This window comes from Cardiocondyla obscurior, linkage group LG02 (assembly GCF_019399895.1).
Source record: "Cardiocondyla obscurior isolate alpha-2009 linkage group LG02, Cobs3.1, whole genome shotgun sequence".
In the NCBI taxonomy this organism is placed as follows: Eukaryota; Metazoa; Arthropoda; class Insecta; order Hymenoptera; family Formicidae; genus Cardiocondyla; species Cardiocondyla obscurior.
This window is the reverse complement of record NC_091865.1, coordinates 10,999,569-11,023,065: the sequence shown is the minus strand read 5'-3', so window position 1 is coordinate 11,023,065 and position 23,497 is coordinate 10,999,569. Positions and strand designations below refer to the sequence as shown.

The window sequence follows — 23,497 nt, the reverse complement described above, 5'->3', positions numbered from 1 at the left end:
ACAATCGTGTATCTTCAAATAGCAAATGTTTGTAAACCCGCATAGGATTTTTATTGGAAACATGATGTTTTTACACTAGATTGAAATCGTTGGTTTGATTTTGACACAAATTGGCCGCTATTCGCCATTTCAATTTACGCGCGAATACTTTCTACTAAAATAAAACGCGAATATAATGTGTTATCGAAAATCACAGCAACCTGATTCTTCCTTTTTTTTTTTTTTTTTTTTTTTTTCGCGTTTAAGAAAGGAAACGGATATCGCGGAGCAACTCGCGGTTAACGCCGGTATGTAAAAGCAATTTGTCGGCACACATGCGGTTTCGTATTATGCAGACCATATTCTACGATTTACTGGTGAAGCCCTGCTCTGCCGCGCCGTCAGTCCGATCGATTTTCTGTCCGAAAAATGATATTGATATACGAGAGAGCTAGTCGATTCCAATCCTCTCGGGAGGGATCTGCGGCGAGGCATACAACGCCAACGATGATCCGTACGTCCGCAGTACGTCGTTGTGCATCTTCCCCGTGACTATATATAACGCGCACGTGTATGTACATACGCAGGGTGTCCCGGAGTTATCGCGCTTCCTCCCGTGTACAGATAAGGTCACAGTAATGAAAAATGATCGTTGTAGGGTAACAAAAACGAAATTGAAGACTCGTTGCCATATTGAGAAATTCGATAAATCCACTACTTAATCATCAACGATTTTCGATAGTTATTTAAAATAAGATTTGACGCTAAAAATAAAGAAAATATAATTTTGTAATTAATAACCGAATCAAAATCCGTCTCAGGAAATGCTAGCCTTGACTAAAATTAATAATTAACTGTGGGCAATGCGTGACTTCAACGTTCAGAAAATATTTAAATATACATAAAAATGTTAAATTCAAGACACGAATTTTTATTATTAAATTTGCAGCAATATTATTAAGAGTGCAATAGTTTTAGAATCACCCTGTATGCTTACACACGCTTGTCGTAATCATGCTATAACGTGAGACGATGTATGTAATGTAACTATGTTACAAGGGGCTCGGTTCATGTTCATCGGGCGACCGCATCGTCATAGAACGTCGAAGTGGAGTACGCCGACGAATCACGCGACTACAAAGCGTACAATTCAATGTGATTAACGGTCGTTAGGAATCCTAATTAGCGAGTCGTGACTTCGTTCGATTAGGCACTGGCTAAAATATCTTAAAAATGAATTTCCGGAAATGTCTCCTTTGACATCTTTATCGGTCAGTTTCTGAGAATCACCATTTATTTCCCTCGCACATATGTATTGGTCTCGTAAATACAAAGTCGATACGAGCTGTCTATCGTGATGCCGCAATTGTAATCCGCGACAAAAGCCGCTCGGTGATTAATCGACTAAATGTCGAATAATAAGAAGAAAATATTGATTTTTATTAATAAAGATATTGAAGTTAATATTCTCTGTTTAAAATATGGACGTTTCATCATATCAGTTATATGCATTAAATCTCAATTAATAATTAATCGTTTATTTCTACAATTTCTATTTCCAGAGAAAATATTCTATGTAACTTATTTTTAATTTTTGCGTTTGTTCCTTTTTTTTTCTTTTCTTTTTTTTTATATTTTTTTATTAAAGTAAAGACGTTCAAATTAGCAGAAAGTATTAAACTTTTCGTACGACCGTTGTCGGAGATTAAATTTCAATTAACTTATTATTAGTCCAAGTGCAGCGCGGCCCGTTAACCCATATTGCCCGCTTAACGAAGCTCGGCGACGCTTACGGGAGCAATGCGCTCTGGCGGCATTCCCTACGGAGGGTAAATTCCGCGACGATAAATGCTAAAAGCATATAGATTCATCATAGAGATTTACAGTGGCCGTACGGCCCAGAATCATATTTTCTAGTATTAGGAGAAGATGGGCGAGGCTCGCGCTTCCTCCGGCCAGCGTACATACACCACACATATCGAGATTCACATCCGTGAGAATTTGGAACGAGCCCATTATGACCTACACTAGTCAGATACTTTACGATGACACTCAACAGCGAGCGCTCCGTTATAAACCGTGTTAAACGTTGCACGTGTCAAAACTAATATCACTATTAAATAAAGAGAAAACGACGTATAAAGATTAGACCGTATACATAACGTGTAAAGAATGAAGACTAAAATTGATTCAAAATAATGTGATTTTACTTTCAACGTGATAAAGCAACTTAATTTTAACAGTATTAAATTATTTAGCTCGCGTTAAATTTGCTAGGTGCCACGAGAAATGTATCACGGCCAAAAGAAAAAAAATTGTTCATCAAAATGTGGACGGATATATTTTAAAATCTAGTAGACTTTCGTTATTGAAATACGAAGAGCGTAGCGTAGTAAGTTGGTGAGGTGCTCGAAATGTTCACGCGTTCGATCGGCGTTCACCTATACGGCGGTAAAAAGGCGATGCCTCTTCCAAATTGCATTTGCAATTCAGATGATATAACGGTGATGTTTATCTCGCGATATATTTTCAATATCGACCGGATGAAACTCGGATATCCTCGAATTCAGAGCAGGTGCTCTATATCATGCATGTTTGTGACTTGTTCTCTTTATTTAATTTGCTGATACACGACCACACCATAATGTGATACGACTGCATTAAGGTTATAGCAACGAAATATAAATCAAAAAATCGGAAATATTTAATAGATATATTTGGAATATTAAAAAAAAAAAAAAAATATATATATATATACGTAATAATCAACGATTTTACACTGCTTTGTTAAAACTGCATCGTATGCGTTGACACGTAAAGATAAAAACAAAAGCCAGTAAAAAAGACGACCGTCACACGCGACATTTTTACTTGGAAATGAATTATGACATTAAACCTGTGACAACTAGCACTATTTTTTTTTTTTTACGCAACTATATATTACAAAGCACGAGCCTCGCGTGCGTCATTTATTCTTTCTTCTTCTACATGTAATATTCTTTTTATTTTTATGCCCACCCTAATCATTTTCAAAAGAATCAAATAAAAAATTACTATAAATACTAAAAAAAAATATATTGGCAGAGAAGTAGCGTTATGCTTATGGATCAAAGTGTTAAAGAATCGCGAGAAGTACGAGGGCGTCGTTAACACTCGAAATAAAAACACCAAATTATTTAAATTCCCGACCGGGGAGGATCTTGGCAGTTTGCCTTATTCCAATGATGTTCAAGCAATATCGAAAACATCGCGTCGACACCTACCTAATTACAAAAGTTCCGACAAGGCTCAAATTTCGTTTTAACGAGATGTGCAATTATTTTATCTTCGGTTATTATATCGAACAAGCTGTTGACTGCAACTGGCGACCAATCACGCAAAAATGTGTTAATTAACTTGTATCTATGTGGAAACCGGCTACACAACATTAACTTCAAATAAATATTATAATTAAATAAATATTTATAAAAGCAGGACGTGTAAAATGGTTATTTTATGCAGTCGATTTTCCTCGAGCTAAGAATATACGTGTCAAGACAATTGCAAAGAGTTTTTAAAATTTTAATGAGATGTTTAAGAATTATAATTAATATTATCGAGTTTAAAGTCTTAATATAAATGCTGTCAAAATTTGATGTATCTCGCGAGTAAAAATTTCCTGTTACAAAACGAATTGGCTGAAAAAGGGAATAAAGGAAGAGAATATGAAACGTTCGTCATCACGGCAGAAAAATACACTGGCAACGTGCTGACGCGCGTGCAACGAATGCTGTTGCGTAATCGCGGTGGAGCGAAAGTCGTGCGGGCGAGCGTTCGGCTAACTTGCGTGCTGCTCTTTACGAGGTCCTTTCCGTGACCATGTGCTCTTTAGACCGGGTCAATATCCTTTCATCTATCTGCTCGACCACGTACAATTAAGTTCTACGCAAGTGCTCGTTGATCGGTGAAGTCTCGCAGTATCGCATAACCGAGTTACTAAACTTATCTTCAATGGTTGTGAACAACGGCGCGCGAGTTTCTTGTCGGACAATCTGTCCGTCGAGTTTTGCTTTTTCCTACCAATTCTTTTCATATTTCAAAGTATCTAAGTTGCGAACTACACTTCTAAAAATATCAATTCTGTTATAACGATTCTGTAAAGTATTGATTTCTTTTTTTTATTCTTTTTTTTTATTTTTTATTTATGACAATTTATGTGAATAGATACTATTGACGAGTGAAATCTACCTTTGTTATCTAAGATTATTATTAAGTCGTACTTTACATTCACTCGTGGTTTCTAGCGCAGAGAGATCGCGCGCGCGATGAATTAAGAGCTGCATTTCCCAATAAAACAAAAGTGCACGTAGTCTACATTCGCGTGAATCAGAATTCCATTAATTATGCGCGGCCGAACATAGCGCGATCAGCGATAGTGCGTGTTTTCGATTCTCGAAGCTCTCTCGTGATGCATTAGAAAACGTTGCTGCGCGGATGTAGCCGCGGTATAAATATGAGATATCGATGCGTAATCCGCTGCGCATGCAGCATACAGATCCACATAGATATTTCGAGCATCGATTGTGCGCACACAAATTTATGTAACTGTATGACGTATATTTACATATATATACCGATACGTGTGTATGTTAAACAGCACATATTCGGAGCGGGGACTATAAACGTTTTCAAAGTGCAGCCTCCTGCAGCACAGTTTGCGATACACGCGGCAAACTTTTCACTTTGCCGTTATTTATAAATTAATACTATTAATCGTTATCTCCTCACTTAAGTGGCATTTACAAATTTAAATTATTAAAATTGATAGTTAAGTTTGCTTTTAACCAGATGACTAATACATATATCACAATTTCAAGCGGTAATTAATTATTAACGACTTTCGAACGCGTCATTAATAGCACGCATTAAAAAACTATGCGTCAAAGTATTATTCATCGACCGCAATTGTACTATTCATGGAATCGTTTAATGCACAACATACTAGGAACCTAATACAGAAAGTGCTTCGAATAATCTTGATTTCAAGCACGATATACTTTATTTTAAATACTGAAAAGTGTACACTCTTTTAAACTGTGTACTATTCTTGTTACTTTTGTATACTCGGATTACAAAGAGAATTTCGACTAATTAGATGCCGACCTGTTTCATAACGCGACCTACATTCTTCTACACTTAAGTTACCGTGCATATAAGATAACTGAGCGTGCAATGACTCTTTGTCATTTGCTTTGTTAATTAAACTTACTTAACGACTACTGACATCAGCAATTTCGTTTTAAGTCTTTCTTTACAATACGTTCGTCGCGCGTCGGTGTTTAAACAACAATTTAAACAATCAAACTGACACCATATTTTATGTGGTTTTTTGGTTGGTACAGTTGGTAAATTTTTTATTCTTTTTTTTTTTTTTACTTTATGTTTGTGTCTATGCTACATTTTATTTTATTTCCTCACGATGAACGCATACATATGCCCTACTCTACATTTTATTTTATTTTCTTGCAATGCATATTTCACACTGTAGATTTAATTGTAAATGTTGATATAGAACACGTCGTAGTCACCGTATTTTACATACACACGTGAATTATGCCATGTAAATTACAATTACATAATCAATGCCATGTAAAAATGGCAGTAATATCTGTAAAATGACGGGCCGGAAATTTATTTTGCTAACACGGAGAAACAGTTATCGAAACATGAGCAAATAATGAGAATTATCTTGCGGTAGTTTCCACTTTATTCAGCTGATCTATTCCGCGTAAGATAGTTTTTATTTGAATTAAAGGCTAAAGCATACGGCCGGCAATGTAGCTGGTTTTATTGTAACAAGTGTACGTTTCGAACGAGTAGTTGTGATAACGTACGCTGCCTCACCTTTCTCTGCCGTGAGTAATCTGATAAGATTACTTAACAGTGCGTATCGCGTTTTTAGAGTTTTATGAAAGACTCAGCAGGTATTTTATCTGGAAGAAAATTTTCAATGCGAAGAAATGGCGTATTTTGTCGTAAAATTTGAGAACGACTCCTACTTTGTAACTTTGCGGCGGCTCGGTTTACAAAGCAAACTTGGAGCTCGACCGCATTCGACTGCAATCGTATGTGTGTGCCCGAACGGAGACAGAAAATTTTCAAATACACCCACGCGATAGAGTCGAATCACCGCAGGTTCTTTCGTATTTATTCACCCGGAGGTACGGTTTTGCCAACAACCGCGCGCCGTATCAGGTATCGAATTTAAGCCCTCAGCCATCCATCTCCTCTCCGTTCCAAACAATATCATTCCTATATCACTTTCCCTCCCTCTCTTTCGTATCTTCTCGCCCGTTTTCCTTCGTAGCCTCTTCCCAATCGCGTACTGTTTGCACATAAATATTCTCCGTCGACCGAACGAATATTTTTTACCAATTATAAAAAATTTTCCTTCGCTTTCTGCTATTTTTGCAGCCTGGCAGTAACTGATAGTCTCTTGCGAATAAACACAAAACATCCGTCTCGATTTAATGATTTGCAAAGAGTACCAGGAAGCAACAAAAACAAAATAATACCACGAGATTTGTTTTAACCATTAACGCTTTATATATTTTGCGCGGTAAACAATAAAAAATTTTCAATAAACGTTAACGAAGCACAAATTTAAGAAAAAAAATTAAGTTATCATTTTGTATCAATTATATTTCTAATTAAGTTTTTATTTGCACCGCCGTTATGACATATGACATCATCATTCACAATGCAAAAACACACGTTGCATTTACGATCAAAGCAAGTGGACAGTATGACATTCATCGATCGGCTGACTCACTTCGTCTTCGAAATGAGGTTATGGCATGCATGACTGTATCATAATAATTCGTCATTAAATAGCTGACGACATTTGCAATGCGCGAACATCTGAAATCACCCTACCCCGAGAAGAGTCCGTCTTCGCGCGAAATAAATCTCGCCTGACGCATTATCCCAGAAATACGAGTTGCACGAAGGAATTTACTCGGAATGCACCTTGCATCCTATTGCAAGTACAGTTGGCGTCCCACGCCCAGCATTCGCAATTACATCAGATTTACATCGACCTTTCCTTACTCAGCTCAAGGTAAGCACGAGCTCAATTGGAATGGCATTAAGTGAAAAGCATGTTTTGTACAAATGCGACCTTAAACTTTCCCCAAAACGTATTCCAGATTATTTTGCGATGGCGCACACGCGACGGTGATATATACACGTGATATTTTTACACCACATAATTTTCACCGAAATATACACGTTACGCCTGTATTGATCGCCGCGACACATTTTCTCGGAAAGAAACAGTCGGGGATAGTGTTCCGAATTTAAGCCACGCGTTCAGAATTATATTAAGAAGTTCGATTTAATGTATTTTTATATAAAATTATTCTATTTCCACCAGAAATATATCAAGGAAATAAATGTCCTATTAAGAATTAATCTCGCATTGCGAGAAACAATGTAACCTGCTGCGACGTGTTCTTAAATAAGATTGCTACGATAATTACAAAATAATGAACGTCCGATCTACGGTCTTAATAAATAGCAACAAGTTCGCGGGTAACAAGAAATTTTCTTCAATTATATCGTGATATTAATTGTTCATCTAGGGAAGCGACGCTTTCTCCTGGACGAATTGGTTGTCGCCTCGTTCACTAATATTTCACGTCAATTAATTGAAAACAATTTAACATTAAAATATTTATACAGCGTAGGATGGTTATAATCACAATGCATCATCGCGATATACAGCATGCATCTGACAGGAATTAATGATAGAATTCTTCAGCGGATATAAAATTAATTTCTCTTTAACACAAATTTAGCGAAAAGTTATTATTTGTCACTTTCCAAAAATTAAAAAAAAATTAATTACGCATTAAATAAAATAAATTTTAATATAATGACATAAATTTAGCTCGGTTAAACAAAACATCCAATAAGAAATATCATTTATCAATGAGCAAGTAAATTACATAGTCGTAATTGCTTCAAAATTCAACCGATTATTTTAAATAATTAATAGAAAACTGTTTGATAATTAACTGGTATCACTTAATATCGAATTTGTTTAGCGTGCTGCAGTTTTGTATGTAATAATTTTTTTAAATTGCAAATTAAAAAATTATAAACCATAAAACTCAGACTTATTAAAAACATATGTGTTTTGTGAAAATTTATAATTTAATAATTTAACCATAAACGTTTATGTTTCCGTACCAATATTAATCTTACGGATACAGCAAGCAAATCAATAATGCATCTGTTTTACTCACAACTCTTTTTATATCGCAGATTTACTTACTGTAAACTGTTAAGCTTGCAAGTTAAAATGAATAAACCGTATCTCATCAAAATCTATGTTTCGAGCAAAATAGTTTTTTTTTTTTTTTTAAATTTCATAAAGTTAAAAAAACTTTCTTTTCGTTTGTATATTTTAATATTTACTATAATTATGAAAGTAATATTTTAATAATTATTCAATATGAATCTAATAAAAATATCATACATATAATATCAGAGTGAGTAATATTTTAAATTTCTCAGAGATGAGAGAAATACGCAACATTTATATCTACGATTATAACGAAATTCAAGGAACAACAATTTCTGTCTATCCGTTTAAGATTAGAAATATAATAGGGTCAGAAATATAATCCTACGATAACCTATCCGTTACTAAAGTTATTTGATATGGTAATGGAAAAGTCGATCCCTTCAGCAGCAAGTTTCACAACTAAGTTTTCACGGAAAATCGATTCAGCAGACGGTAGGCAGAAAAAGAAAAATTATGTTTACAAACGAAATAGCGAGAGTAACTTCTCGATATAATTCTGCGAGATTTTAAAATTGAATTACGTCAGCATACTGGAAATATTGCAATAGACGTTACAATGTATCATACTGAGTCAGCGTATACATTGCAAAGAAAAAGAAAGAAACAAAAAAATTTTTTTTAAACACAAACAAAAACACCTTAATTTCGTCACGTCAAATACTTTTCAATTTGCCTTGCACAAACATGCCCTAATTATTTATGGCTATCTTCTTCGTTATCGCGCGTTATCATCGCGTTACGGCGAATGTAAATTCAGCATGAAATATACACGTCTGTTCTATATATAACTTTTAAACGACCCACACAATTACCATCCCTATGTTCTGTTATCTGGTTCAATGATCGATTAGCTCTAATCTATCACGATGTCACAAGAAAACGTTTAGTTTCGAAAGCGATGAAATATGCGCTATATTTAACGAAATATCAGTGACTCTAAATTTTACGTTACGACCGCACGCTCTCGATCACTTTCTAAACATTGAAAATTTTATATCTTTCTCCCCTTCGTTCATTTCATATTTATTGTATTTGTATTTTTCCTTTTTTTTTTTTCGCGCTATTAAAATCTTACGGGTGTATTTGCACGTATTATACTTTATATTTACTCTACTGCATATTTTAATTGAATTGCGCACCCATTACATTTATACCTTGCAATAAATCACTTCTGTGTCGAATCCCGCGCGTACATATGTGCATACATACATTATATTTACACCTATGCGAATTTCATATTCATTTTATAATCACGTCGTGTAATTTGGGCGAATTTCGCTCGTCATGTCTACACCGTGTACCAAATTATCTCCTTCCCCTTTCCCTTCCCCCCCACACCTCTCTTTACCTCGCCGAGAATTTTGCTGCACATTTAATATCAATATCGCTCTATTAATCGACCGGTGGACGTATTGCACTCGCGAGCCGTTTCATTAATTATTCCGGCGAAATATTTTGGCGTCACGTTTTACCACGCGTCATTACCCGCTTCGTGCGAAGCGAAGAGGCCTCGCGTTACGAAACAGAAGCACGTCGAATCTCATCGCTACCGTGTACTGTTTCGCGAAGGAGAGGTGGTCGACGACGGCAATGTTTATATTCGTTTCGTGCGACGATGGGCGCCGTAACGCGTTCCGCGCGGAGAGCACGTAGCGCGAAGAATCATCACACCGAGGCCTTGCCTTTCCCGTCTCTTCCGACTTTAAAGCGCGCACACACACGTACGCGACATTTCCCACGAGTTTCCCTTTCCCGCGCGAAAAAAACGCGACGTCACGCCGAGGGAAAAGTTACGCGCGAGCTGCCCGTCATTTGCCTAAACATTTTCCTTTCCGCGAAGTAAAAGTCGCAGAGAAATCCGGAGGTCCCGCGGCTGTTCTTTTTCCAAACATTGCTTAATATCGTTGCGGCATTAACGTTATTATATTATCCGATATCGATATTGCTTTTATTATAAAATTGCGATCGTCGCGATTGCGCGTTTTATTGGCGCGCTGGATTTGAAGGAAATGCAGAACGTGCCGCGGAAAAGCGCACGTGCGCACAACGGATATAAAGTTACGGTAAAATCTCGTTATAAGAACGCCATCGAAAATCGAGTTAATCGTATCGCTGACGGTCGTATCATAGGTATACGAGACGTGCCCGATACACGCCGCCGGTAATGGGCCGTCGCGGCCGGCAACGCCTTGAAAATTACGCCGCCCGTCGTAACGGGATTTCACCGTGCGGTTATGTAACTTTATCGTACTCACCTTCAATAATCGATGAAGACAGCACGGCGATGAAACTAGCCCAGGTGATGATCGTCGCCATCCTGGCACGGTCGTTGGCAGCTCCGACGCACATAAGGTACCCCACGAGAACACTGTCGCAAAAACAAATTCTTCAATCGTGAACAACTTCAGGCTTGATTTCGCAAACCGCGATCGGTGAACACAACGGAAACTCGGTGCGGCGGGCTCTTAACGCGGACGCGAGAAACCGCCGACTAGTGCCAGGCAACACGCGACTTGCACGGCAGCGTAAGTTTTCGAGAAGCGCCTAAAACTTTTTACTCGCCGGCACGCGGAAACGAATCTCAGCATAGGTGTCAAAGGATCGTCACTCCCGCCGATACCGTCGCCGATACGCGCGATACTTTCGTCGCCCGAACCTTCGCCGCGTTCGTTACTCGTCGCGAAATGACTCGTGTGCGTGACAACGAGAACGGGAGCGCGACCGTAACAGAGCAACCGGAGAGCTCGACGCGTGAAGAACGTCTGACGCGTACTTTACTTTCGAACCGCTTCGTGAGACTTCGGCGGCAAACCGAGTTCGTCCGAGCGCGCGTCGACGATCCACAACCTCTAGAGCCTCCACTCGATCTATTCCCTACCATTCCCCTACTCTGTGGCTCGAAACCCCTCTGCTTTTTCTCGTCGCGCCGCGCTGTGGACAAACGCGCACCTACTTACGCGAGAAAAATCTTACGAGCTCACAAAATTCAATGCACGAATGCAAAAGATGGAAGAGAGAGAGAGCTGACTTCACGGGGGAGAGGAGGATAAAAAGGGAATCCGTATGTCGCGTATGTACATATTTGCTATTAACGAAAATATTAAGGAATAAGTATGAGAGAATATTTTTTAATTATTTTGCTTAAATTACTGTTGGCAATAGAAGGCAGCGTCACCGGATTAATAATTTACGAGAGAGGAGACTCGCCTCGCTCGAGACCTTAATCGTTGAATTTATCTCTAACTTGTTTGAAATTTTCTAAAACTGTGTAAATGCAGGGGAAAAAAAAGGCGGCGAAGTAGTCGCGTTACTTTAAAGCACTCTGTAGAAAGTTCACTCATAATCTAACGCCAGGTCCGTATATAACCTAACATTATGCGCGAACGACCGCGTCGTTTGAGTGCCCCGGAAATGCACGTAAAGAGACTATCTTTACTCTCTGACAAACTCGTGGTCGGGGGGAGGAGAAAATTCGTAGGTGTACCGCGATAAAGATAATCTAAATGGAATAGCCACCGATCTCGTGATTTCGCTATCGAGGCGCGGTAAGTCTAACGTGAACGCGCGATCGAGTCCATCGAATTGGCTACCGGTTCGTGTCCCGCGACTGCTATTATCTCGTCGCGTAAAATTCGCGAAAGGAGGCCAAAGATACATACGTCAGGGAGAGAGGCGAGGGGTGGCGCAGGTATATCGGCGGCGAGACGAGAAACGAGCGATAACGGACGCGCGTGCTTTCGCAGGCACGTGCCCGGTTGCGCGATTGTATTCCGCGCGGGGCACAACAATAAGCCGGGGGATCGATGTTTGGCCCGTTTGTGTGCGCGATATCGTTGCAGCCTCGCCGCGAAAGCGATTCCACGGTAACGGTATGGTGGCGCACGTGACCGATATGAGCCAAGCGGGTGGGCTGCTGCAACCGATACTGCGACACAACAGCTCGAAGCTCCGGGGAAGGTTTACTCTCCGCGCGTAACAGGTAAGAGGAATGTTGATCACGATCTCTCGATGTCGGCCGTCGGCGGAACTACCGTCGTTGCACCGCCGCGTGTCATTTGCATGCGAATACGATCACGGGCGGACGCACGTGCGTCGTTTCAGCACACCCACCGAAATTGCGTCGGCTTAGGGCTGTCCATATTTCGATTTATGACGAACGGAATACATTGCTCCCGGGATAAAGAAAGAGGAAACCCCTTGTTGCAATCGCGTTATTCGTACGTCGTAAATACTCTTAATTAATTCATCATTGTATTAATTTATTGCCCGTGTCTTATATCTGTGCGTAATTATGCACGTTGTAATAATTTACACGTTGGTCAATTAATAATGAAGATAGCAGTCATTTACATATGTAGTATTATATAACAGGGAATAAACATAAAGATTGCTTCTTGATATTTATATGTGTACGACGAAAGTGATAATTATCGTCGACAATTGAAATTAGATTGATCAAGTTGTGCGTTACACAATTTTAAGCAATTTTATTAAAATAAATTTCAATTGTGATAAATCAAGCTTTCTGCATATGCAACAACCGCACAAAATAAGAAATCTTTATAGCAATGTCGTAATTTAAAATAAAAGATATGTGATTTTGTTTGTAATTTTTTTTTATTTTATAATTTTGAATATACATATGTAGCTGAACGTTTCGACCAGAATATTTTAATAAAAGACGGCGAACCAAATTTGCGAAACTTCTCTGAATTCTATCACAGTAATATTTTTTTTACGTGCGAGTGCGATAACAATGGGAAAAACTAGAATGTGTACACAAATACCTTTCTTTTTTTTATTATAAAAAAAAAAGAAAAAAAAATCTAAATATAACAGACAATAAAAATAGAAAAATAAAATAGTTAGAAAAAAAAATACTTTGTTTATATGATGGATTACAACGATATTGGATACGCAGACATTAATAGCGGTATTTGATATTGAAATTTTTTAATTCAATAATTTCCAACAATTAATAAAATAAATTGTACTTAAAGTTTGAAAAGCAAATTAAAAAATTACAAAGAAAGCTTGATAAGATTCACGAAAAATTTCAATATATTAATTAAATTCAAAATTTATATAGCCGTACACTTTGCAAAATTGCTTTTGTCGTTTATGCTATAACCTAACATCGTAACAAGTCTCGACGTCGTTAAAGCAGTTGCTCGCGATTTAGGATCTTCTAGAAATGAAGTTTCAGTACGTGATCAAACGGTTTCGGTAACACGCTGCCGTTTCTCTATCGCAGATGTATGTTATCTACGGAATCGAGTAATCGAGTTGACGATAGTTCTGGACGCTCGCGCGTACAACGTGTAATCGTGGTGTCCGAGATAGTCGAATTTATCGTCGGTCAACGGTAGCATCTTATAAGTTTGCTAGTTACAATAATTTCTCTAAGTCATTCACATTTGTCGACCATATCCGCGACACAAAAAAATGATTCGTAAATTTATCATTTAACAAAAAAAAGAAAAAAAAATTAACATAGCATCTGTGAGATAATTAAATATCTTATTTTATATCTGATAAACGGTATTGCTAACGGTGATAAATTTTATCGAAACATACGAGAGTACTTTTAAATATCGAAAATACGTTCTAGTCAATTCTAGTACGACCATTCTATGATACTAGTTAAAGCTGACGAACGTTGATCTCCTTACTAGCGGCAGGCCGAGTTACACGTCTGTATAAACTCGTTTCAGTTCAATATTCAACGTGTATTGGAAATTCAGATTTTAATAACTACTTATAGATTATGATTTTTGATTTTTCTAAGGAATATATATGTGATAAAAATTTTTCATTCCCCGACTATAAAATAATAATAATAATGTAAAAAGATTCGCTGAATTCGTGTGTATTACGCCTGAATTAATTTTTACATGTCAATTAGCACCGTACATACTTTCAAGCATGTTATAATTATAACTTTCCGATAGTTAAAATTTATTTTCACGGCTTGAAGCAAACGAAGCAAGAGAACCAGTTGGTATTACGAAAAAGCGACAATAATAAATTAGATTCGATCTAACGTGGCTTTTTAAAAATAGACCAGACATTACAGAAGTCGCGCGTGATTTATTTACTTTTACTTTTTTTACGGTTAAAAAAAAAGACTAATATGCTGTGACTAAACGTACGAGGTTTTGTTCTATTTCGATAAATACATACAACGTTATGGAAAGAGATAAAGAGCGAGTTGAGTCGAAATTAAACTTAACCTGCATTTATAGAAATTTAATTCACAATTAGACCCGGTTTTGATCGATCGATATTTAATCAGCCTTTAAGTTTTATTACTACCAACAGCGTTTTTACTGAACGCATTGCAGGAGTGCTGTACACGGCAAAAAACACAGTTGGTAGTACCATTAATTAACTATCAATTCGTTTAGTCAGGAGCTTGATCGAAGCGGCGGACTGTAAACGACGAATATCGTAGCGCATCCAGCGATTGTAAGTTCGAAACATATTCCTATATATAATATTCAAGGTAATAATTAGCGTACATAATTTATTTTAATGCGTAAAGTGTGTAGAGTTCAAAAAAGATACGCAGAAATCAGTGCATGGGTGGCGTACGTAAGTCGGCGCTATCGTTACGTTGTCTCGTTAATATTCGCTTGCTAGTGATCGAAAATATTGCGAAGCCTACAAAAATAATTATGTACTTATTTTTATGTTACAGAGAAATTCGTGCAGCAGATCTCCGACTACAGCAGGACAGCCACGGATGATCGGGCGCACTCGCGCTCGTTCGGGAGTGCCTGGCGGACGGCCGCGTACGTGCGAGAGAGAGAGGGAGCACGGTAGTCTAACCGTAGCAGCCGTACCATCCGTATCAGAGGACGTTCCTGGCACGACGTGACGTCATGGCGGGCCCCTCGTCTAATGTTCGCGACGTTCGAGTTCGAAAACGGCGGAATAAGCAGATATGAAGGAACTCCACCCGCGCCACACAATTTTGCGATGTATGTGTTCTCGACGCAGAGAATATCGGTGGGTATAGACTTGGTGCAGAATATCTGTCGTTTCTTGTTACGTGGCGCGACCTCGCGTCGTACTTTTCTGTAGCACACCATGTCCTTGTTTAATGCTATAAATGACTTAATTAAATAAGTACGATCTTGTCGCGGTGAGTGAATTCTAGCTTCCGATGAATGTGATCTTAACGAAATTTCCGTTCTGCTTAAATAATGTCTAGAAGAATCGAACGTGTCTGCGTCACCATAGCCAGTACAGTCCCGCGAGAGGTATCAAATAATCGGGAGAAAATCAGTGAAATTTAGAAACGCAAGAGTCGCCAAAGGTCGCGCGATAGATGTGTACATGTGTATTTTAACACAGCGTTAAAGCCATGGAGAGTAGGGTGCTCTCGATCGTGCTCGGGCACTCTCGATGATCGGCCTCTGGAGCAGCTGGTCACTGCGTACGTGTCTCGCGCCGCACAAGGATGAGTCATCAACACGAGACCAAAACAAATGTGTTATCGCTGCCGCAGTCAATACGTCGGGTAGATCAAGGACTTTCTCGAAGGCGCCGGAGCATTATTTTAATACTCGGAGGAAGATTTACAAAGGTGAGTAACGCGAGTGTCGCCCAGCGCCGTATAGGCTTTAATTGATATTGTATTTAATAACCGTTTTATGTATTTACAGTTGTGGCTCTCGTGCTGTTCAATGTATGGAAGAAAGGCTCGCTGTCTTGAAACGATATCCTGAGAGAAAAAAGAGGACGAGATCCAAGAGGAGGAGGAGAAAAAAAGAGGACGAGGTTTAAAAGAGTTTGTGACGACAGAATAACTGCATTTAAAATAATATTTCGAGTATGCATTCTTTTACGCTTTATTGAACTTGCTAAGTACAGTATACAAATATTGGCCTTGGCCTTGGCCTTCGGCTATGCGAGCTAGCCGAGGTTCGCGCTATGTTTTCTCACTATTCTCATCACGCTACTACTCTCACTACCACATTCAGTACGCCGCACCGAGTAGATTATATGCAATACGGAAAAGTAATTCTATTTGATAAATAACGATATCGCAACCGCGAATTAACTTTTGTGTTCAATGATTTTTACACGGATAGTATTTATTCAGTGTCCCATTAAGAATAGCTATTAACCAAAATTCTGTTTGTTTCAGGTGGAAGTCGGAATATCGAGTGTGTGGAAGGCCATCCTTGGACCACCCAGCCCTACGTCTCAACACCCTGAGAGGAGGAGCAGGCCTCGGAAAGGCATCTTGCTCCGTCGGAGCAGCCTTAGGGTAAGGATCTCTTTTTTTAGTCACAGATAACTTTATTGTATAATATTTAATAGAAACAGTAAATTAATTTTACCACGTAAGTTTTGTTTTAACAGTGAAGATTATTTATTCAAATATCTACAATTTAATTCTTTTTTATGTTACAGATCATCATTTTCTGGAAGTGTTCGCCGCCGATAGAAATGAATAAACGAATCGCCGGCGATTCGTCGGTCGTGTCGCGATTATCGTAAAAGTATCGGGCGTTTGTTGAATGATCTTTAAAACCGGGAGTGTCGAATACTATCGCGCGAATGTAGTTTATTCGTATACGGTTTCGCGAGTGTCTTGTGCTGACAGGAAGGAAGACCCCGATATCTAAGATGACTGAGAGGAGGAGGAGGCCCAGGAAGGGCTCCTGCATCAGCGGAGCAACCCTATGGTAAAGATTATTTTTTATTTGCATAAAATAATCGTTTTTGTGTTATCAAAATCGTTTTAATAATAAAGATTAATATTATGTGAAAGAAAAAAAATTTTAATTTTAGAAAAATTAAATTTCTTAGAAATCTTATTCAATTTGACTTTAATTTTCTTTAATTATAAAAAATTTATTAAAGGCGCGTAACTTTTTTTTTAGACATTCTAACAATAACATTCATAACAATAGACATTCTGATCTCTTTGTAATTTAGTTTTTATATTTGTTTGTTGCAGGATTATGTTGCTGTAACAACAACTCCGCTGTTGTTCATGCTGACCGGTAAGTCTTATGATTTTTCTAAGAATGCCAGCTTATTAGGGAAATGATTGAAAAATTAGATTAGGTATTACATGCTAACATATAATGACGATTAAAAATTAAAAATCTAAAAAATAAAAAGAATTGAAATAAACTTAACAATATTTAGGCTGACTTTAATTCTCGCGGCACAAAATTCAGGGAGGGAATAAATTAGCACCGCGGAAAAGCAATAACGATTAAACCTCTACATTTTCTTTTAAAAATAAAACCACAAAAAAAATATAATTAACGTAATAATAAAATTTGGGCTTACCTTTACTCTCGCGGTACGAAGTGAGCGAAGCGTGAGCTTGATTAAATTCAACGTGGCTTTTTAAAGATAGGACATTTAAAACTTTACTACCAAAAATTCTTTAATTTTTATTTATTATTAAAAAAAATTATATTTATAGATCTCTGATACATTTTATATTACGTGAGATTGCAACTCACTTGAGATATGAACAAAATGTAATGAAAACCTACAAATTACGATTTTCTTGTGAAAAACCTTTCAATTTACGCGATTCAAACATCGTATCCTATGCGGGTTATTACCGTAATCAAACGAACGCAAGCCAATCAATGCAGATTCATGCCGCAGTAATACTTATCTGTTACTTTGATCACAAGGTTCTTTCATACTGCTATCAGTTTACCTACCGAATGTCCAATGTATATACATTTACATATAATATAAAAAAAAAAAATTTTATTAAAGTTTAGAAGTCTTTGTTTTTATTCTCAACGTGATTGAATTTTTTTTCTATTAATATTTTTAATCTCGAGTATTATTAAAAAAAATTTCAAAATTTTCGTGAAACGTTAAGCGTGTGAATCACGTTACATCAGCACGAATGCAGCTGTACCTTGAGTTCTTAGTACCCCTCAAAACAATTTAAAGTCTCATAATTGACAGGAACATGTGCGTCGCGTAACTGTATTAGCATTCATTATTGCGCGCGACGAAACTTCGTGCAAAAATGGATTTGGCTACTCGGCTTCGTTACGCTAATGGGCCCCTTGTTATCTCTTTAACACAGTAGGTGCTTTCGGTATCGCAATTAGCATCATCCCATCAACTTATTTATCTTGCTATTTCGAATTTGGGACCGAACCTGATTGCCTGTTTATACTTGCTTGTCCTAGACGAGGGTGTATTGTCTGAGGGTTGCTAAACGGATTTCGCCATCGACAAAAGTATGCAAACGAGTTTTTGAGATAAAATTGTGTGATAATTTTCTTTCTTCGCGAGAAAGTAGAAATTCCGCGATAATATCACGACCAAGATGAATATTAAATAGAAGTACAGAAAGAACATATTGCAAAAGAGCCTGAACTTTAAAGTCGTTACACTCGTCTGGTAGTTCCGATAATGTTTAAACAATGGTAAGAGTAGATGGACAAAGATCAAACTCTGCGTGAAACTTCCGTAATGTTTGCTTTTATCGCGTTTTTTAAGTAAAATCAAATATTGAAGTTACGGTCTTGTAAACGTATTTTTATTAAGGCTGACACTTGTTGAAACCATTCCCGTAATTCCATGGATATTGTAATTCCATTAATCTTTTCCTTTCTTACTTTTATTGTTTGCTAAGACTATTAACTTGTCAGTATTAATAATAGTAACAGATTACAATTATGCTAAGTCATAAAATCTTTTTTTCTTTTTCAATGAAAATGTTAATAATTAAATTCTTTTAAAAAAAAGTTGCAATTTTTTTTAAATTATTTTTGAAGAGAAAAAATGTAATAATTATATTATTTTATCATACAAAATAGGAAATAGAATATTCTACTCTTTATCATTTCTAAATAACCTATCGTATATTTTATATTACATAATTTACATAACTAAATTAATTCCATACATAATTACAAATTACAAAAAAAAAGAAAAAAAGAAAATTAAAAAATAAAATAAAATAAAATAATAATAATAAATAAATTTAATGTGTAAAAAAATATTTCATTTATGAACAATTATTTGCGGCATTGTAAAAGATATATTTATATTTTACAACTCTGCAGTTGCAAGCCACGTCAAGTTATAAATATATTATAAAATTCCGTTGTTGCGCTTCGCGTTAGTGAGTCATAAATTTTATTTTATTTTAAATAGAGGTAACGGATCTATGGAAATTGTACTAGGTATATGTATATGACATATACATCATACATTGACTTAGCAACAATATAAAAATGAGAAAAAAAACAGTGTTATATTCGCGCGGTAGATAAATATGTTAATGACATAACGCATTCGAGTACAGTTTATTTAATAATACGTTCATCAATTAATGAAAATTAAGAGATGTAGAGGGACATAAATAAATGAGACGTTGGCGTCGAACGGATAGTTCGCAATCACAAATATCGAATGCAATCATGCATATACGGCATTTAATATAGCTACTACGATTTCTTTAGCGTAGGCATAAATCGTGGATTTCTGTCTCGTCTGAGTTAGTAAGACCGAATGTAGTATTAAAATTTTCCGCATACCTATCCCGCTGGCACGTATATTACGTCGAACTCAGTTTCTTACGGATTGGACGTTCCGGCATTCGCTGGGAAATTGGATACCTACGGGTTGGAAAGAAAACAACATAATTTACGAGTAACGCGGTTCGCGTTACAATATTTCTTTTTCTTTTTTTTCTTTACAAATATTTTATCGAATATTTCGACAAATAATTCGAACGAGATGAAGGGTGGGGAAGTATTGTGTTTTAATGCGCCCCGACAAATATCTGCGCCGAGAGGTTTTTGTACGTAAATGTACAAGAGACACGGTTCTCGATGGCAGGAATAAAAGGATGGCCTCTCATATCGGGTTTTATATTCAGACTCGCGCCGCATATTGCAAAGAAGTTCTTGCATTAAAGTATTTCTTACGATAGAACACACGCCGCTCGTTCCGTTTCTCTCGAAAAGTTAAAGTGGTCGTTATAGCACTCAACGTTGTCGTGGCATGTTTCCGTATTCATTTTTATCTCCGTGAATTAAAGATATAATTGCACTCTGCAACCACCTGAATAAAGCCGTTCGCTACGCGGTCGATCAATTTCCCTCGTCCCGCATTATACTGAATGATTAAAAACCTCACATATGGGATTATCATCAGATAGCCACGTGTTAATTGCATACAATTTAAATGTATTACTTGTTTTATGAAAGAAGATAAAACAGATATTTATGACCATTGCGAATAAAATGCATAAGAAACATTGCTTCGTAATTAAAAAAAAATTTATTGATTAACAGTTTCTAGTTAATAATAATTATTATTATTATAATAGTTAATAATATCGGCTAACGCGAATTAGCTTTTGCGATTAACAATCTTTACGCGGAGAATATGAAATAAATACTTTACGCGGAATACTAGTAACCAAATCGGAGAATTAAAATTCTTTTTTTATAAATTTATAGTTACGGAGAATTATATATTACACGTAGAAAAAAAATTTTTTTTTTATTCGATTAAGATTCTGCAAAAATTATCGAAGTTTTATGATCGCATAAGAAATTACAAGAAATTATATGTAATCGAAACAATAGTATTGAGAAATGGAGATGTTTACGGAGTACAATGTGTTTGAGGCGTTAATTATTTCCAGCTAGTTGGCCGATGCTATAGTTGATTGACGCGACCACAGACACTGAATTAGAGTTCCTGGCGGGCGTCGACCACCGTGCGGAAATTGAATTTCGATGACAAGCGCGAAATATTAATGGCCGATGCGCCGTTACTCTACCATTACATAATATCCATTCCGGTCTTCGCGTAGTGATAGGAATTGGGCGCAATTGTGGAATAATTGTGCATAATGGCCTTACGAAAATATTACCAATTCATTGAACCGATGTGCAGGTTTACGCGTTAAAGCGCGAGAGGCGTTTGCCATGTAGAGAATTGTAGGTGTTAGCATTATCAAAATTTGCACAAACATTCACATAATCGCGAAAAATAAGTAACTCGTAACATGAATATACCTACTCCAAATATCACTCGATTACAGTTCAGTATGAGATTTTTTAATCACCCTTGAAATATTTGCAGCGTATAACAGAGAATTTAAACTGTAGATTATTGCTGTCGTAAACATTAATGTGTTTGAATAAAAGAAAAAAAATCTGTTTCATATTTCAATTTGTATTCACATTGGGAATTTAAACCTCGGAAAAATTTTAAGCTATTATATATTTATAATATAAACGAGAAATATAAAATATTTATAATAAATATAACATTATTTATTGAATCTTTGTTAAATGTGAGCAAATATATATATTTTTTTTTTTGAATAAAGACAATCAAAAATTATTAATACTTTTAGACATAAAATATTATTACGAATGATATGATATTGATAATTTGACATATTTATATATTATTTTTTGTATCTAAAACTTGATTTAATCAAAATTTTAATATAAGAAAATTGCAGTCAATAACGATATGCATGGTAATCACAAAATTGTCGAAAGGGAGGATGCGGAAACGCAGAGTTAGATTTGCAGAAAATTAACTGCTCTCAGTTTGAAAGGGGGTATTCGAGAATATAGAAGCACGACGATCGATTCGCTCGTATATCGTTGTGGCATAATCGCATTTGCATGCTGTACTTTGTACAGAGAGTCCATAAAATCCTCTTTCGAATGTCCGATGAATGGAGCTATTACGGCCGGCTTCGCGAGCTCATTCCTGAAATATGCTTTGTGCCATCAAGATTTTCAAATTTGTCGCTGTAAATCCGCACCTAAATTCTCGCATTGTCTATAGACCAGATATGCGTTTCATTCCGGCGAGTCTTTATTCCAGCGTCGCGTGAGGTATCGCGATATAAAATTGCCGTTAAAAACGCATACTTTAGTGAAATGTCCATTACGAAAGCGCTCCTTTACAAATTTTCCGCCGCTTTTTACAAAGTGTTGATTATTTTATTCGAGTTTTAATGGAATAGGCTAACAACAGTCGGATTGTAACGAATTAATGTTTTTTTAAATATATGAGGTGTGATAAATAATACTTGGAGACGAGGATTTATTTTGCTAAAATTGGAGTGCTTTTATAAGTTACAGAAGTTAATCTGGATGAAAAATTTTTCGGTTTGTGCGCAACGATTTCAGTAGTCCGTGCACGTTTAATTTATATAGCTATTTCGTCGCATTAAGTTTTATCTTGCGGAAGGCACGTTTGCCTTTCAAAAAGAAATTTGCAAAAGAGCAAATCTAGTAAATTTCTAGTAAATTCGGTTCTCTGATTCTATCTCTTTTCTTTGAGTTAAAGAGTATCTTGAAAGGCAAATGGTTTTTCACTTTACGTTCAAACGAGTCCATTAAATGTGCGTACATAGTGGAAAAAAATTATTCCATTAAAAAAATGAGGGATAAGTAGACTCACTATTTACATTTCAATCAATGTTATAGTTTGAGTAAAATAAATTTTATCTAAAACATTATTGATTATACGTATACATATATGATGTAGAATTCACAAAGAAACGATTAAAGCCAAATCTCGTTTATAAACAAGCGCTATGCCATAAAAAATATATATAAAAGAAGTACAGTTTAATTTTCTTTTTGTTTATATCTCGCGTTAATCCGTTTGCGTGCGCAATGGAATTCAGAATGCACCATCGAATACAAAATAATGCACACAATGGAACGTTACTAAATCCGAATCCTCTATCGGCGGAATTACAATACAGTGAATGGCAAAAGGTTATAGTAGCTGTTTCTCTCCGTTGAAAACCGAAGTTGCACAAGGATTCAATTCCACGGGGCGGCAGGGAATCTACTTTGCCGTACACAGAGAACGGCCAGGCAACTTCGTTTCGCAACTAGGGAGAGTTGGTCTAATTTCGCAGAAAAGATTAGCGAAGAGCTAATAATCAGATTATCTGCTTTAAAGCGTGCTTTTCCTATGTTTCTGCTCTGGTTACTCGGGTCGGAATAAACGCAGGGATTTATTTCTCGAATTCTGTATTGACCAAAATAATTGTTCCCAAATATTATTATGCGAATATCACTTTTAACATTTTGCGACTACAGGGTTTTTTTTTTTAACTTTAGTCTTTTTTTTAATTTTTTTTATTTTTTTTGTAATCGAACGTGT

At 36.6% G+C, this 23,497-nt stretch overlaps 1 protein-coding gene and 2 long non-coding RNA genes across 8 annotated transcripts in view; 2 read left to right on the top strand and 1 right to left on the bottom strand.

Annotated features, from left to right (window-relative positions):
- Window positions 1-11,129, bottom strand: part of Fas3 (fasciclin 3) — a 249,530-nt gene extending 238,401 nt beyond the window's left edge. For 2 of the 6 annotated variants that reach the window (XM_070667490.1, XM_070667520.1), the window contains exon 1: window positions 10,585-11,129. In XM_070667490.1, coding sequence (XP_070523591.1) covers window positions 10,585-10,678 — 94 coding nt within the window. In that variant the 5' untranslated portion in view covers window positions 10,679-11,129. The remainder of the gene's footprint in view (window positions 1-10,584) is intronic. The other 4 variants (XM_070667501.1, XM_070667533.1, XM_070667510.1 and 1 more) reach the window with 3 other exon arrangements.
- Window positions 11,130-14,828: 3,699 nt separating this feature from the next.
- On the top strand, window positions 14,829-16,601 carry LOC139112360 (uncharacterized). The gene is made up of 4 exons (XR_011547369.1): window positions 14,829-15,340; window positions 15,546-15,920; window positions 16,000-16,166; window positions 16,485-16,601. It is a non-coding gene; the product is annotated as an uncharacterized lncRNA (long non-coding RNA).
- Window positions 16,602-16,758: 157 nt separating this feature from the next.
- LOC139113146 (uncharacterized) overlaps window positions 16,759-23,497 on the top strand; it is an 89,576-nt gene continuing 82,837 nt past the window's right edge. The window contains exons 1-2 of the long non-coding RNA XR_011547636.1: window positions 16,759-17,028; window positions 17,304-17,349. This is a non-coding gene — a long non-coding RNA (uncharacterized lncRNA). The remainder of the gene's footprint in view (window positions 17,029-17,303; window positions 17,350-23,497) is intronic.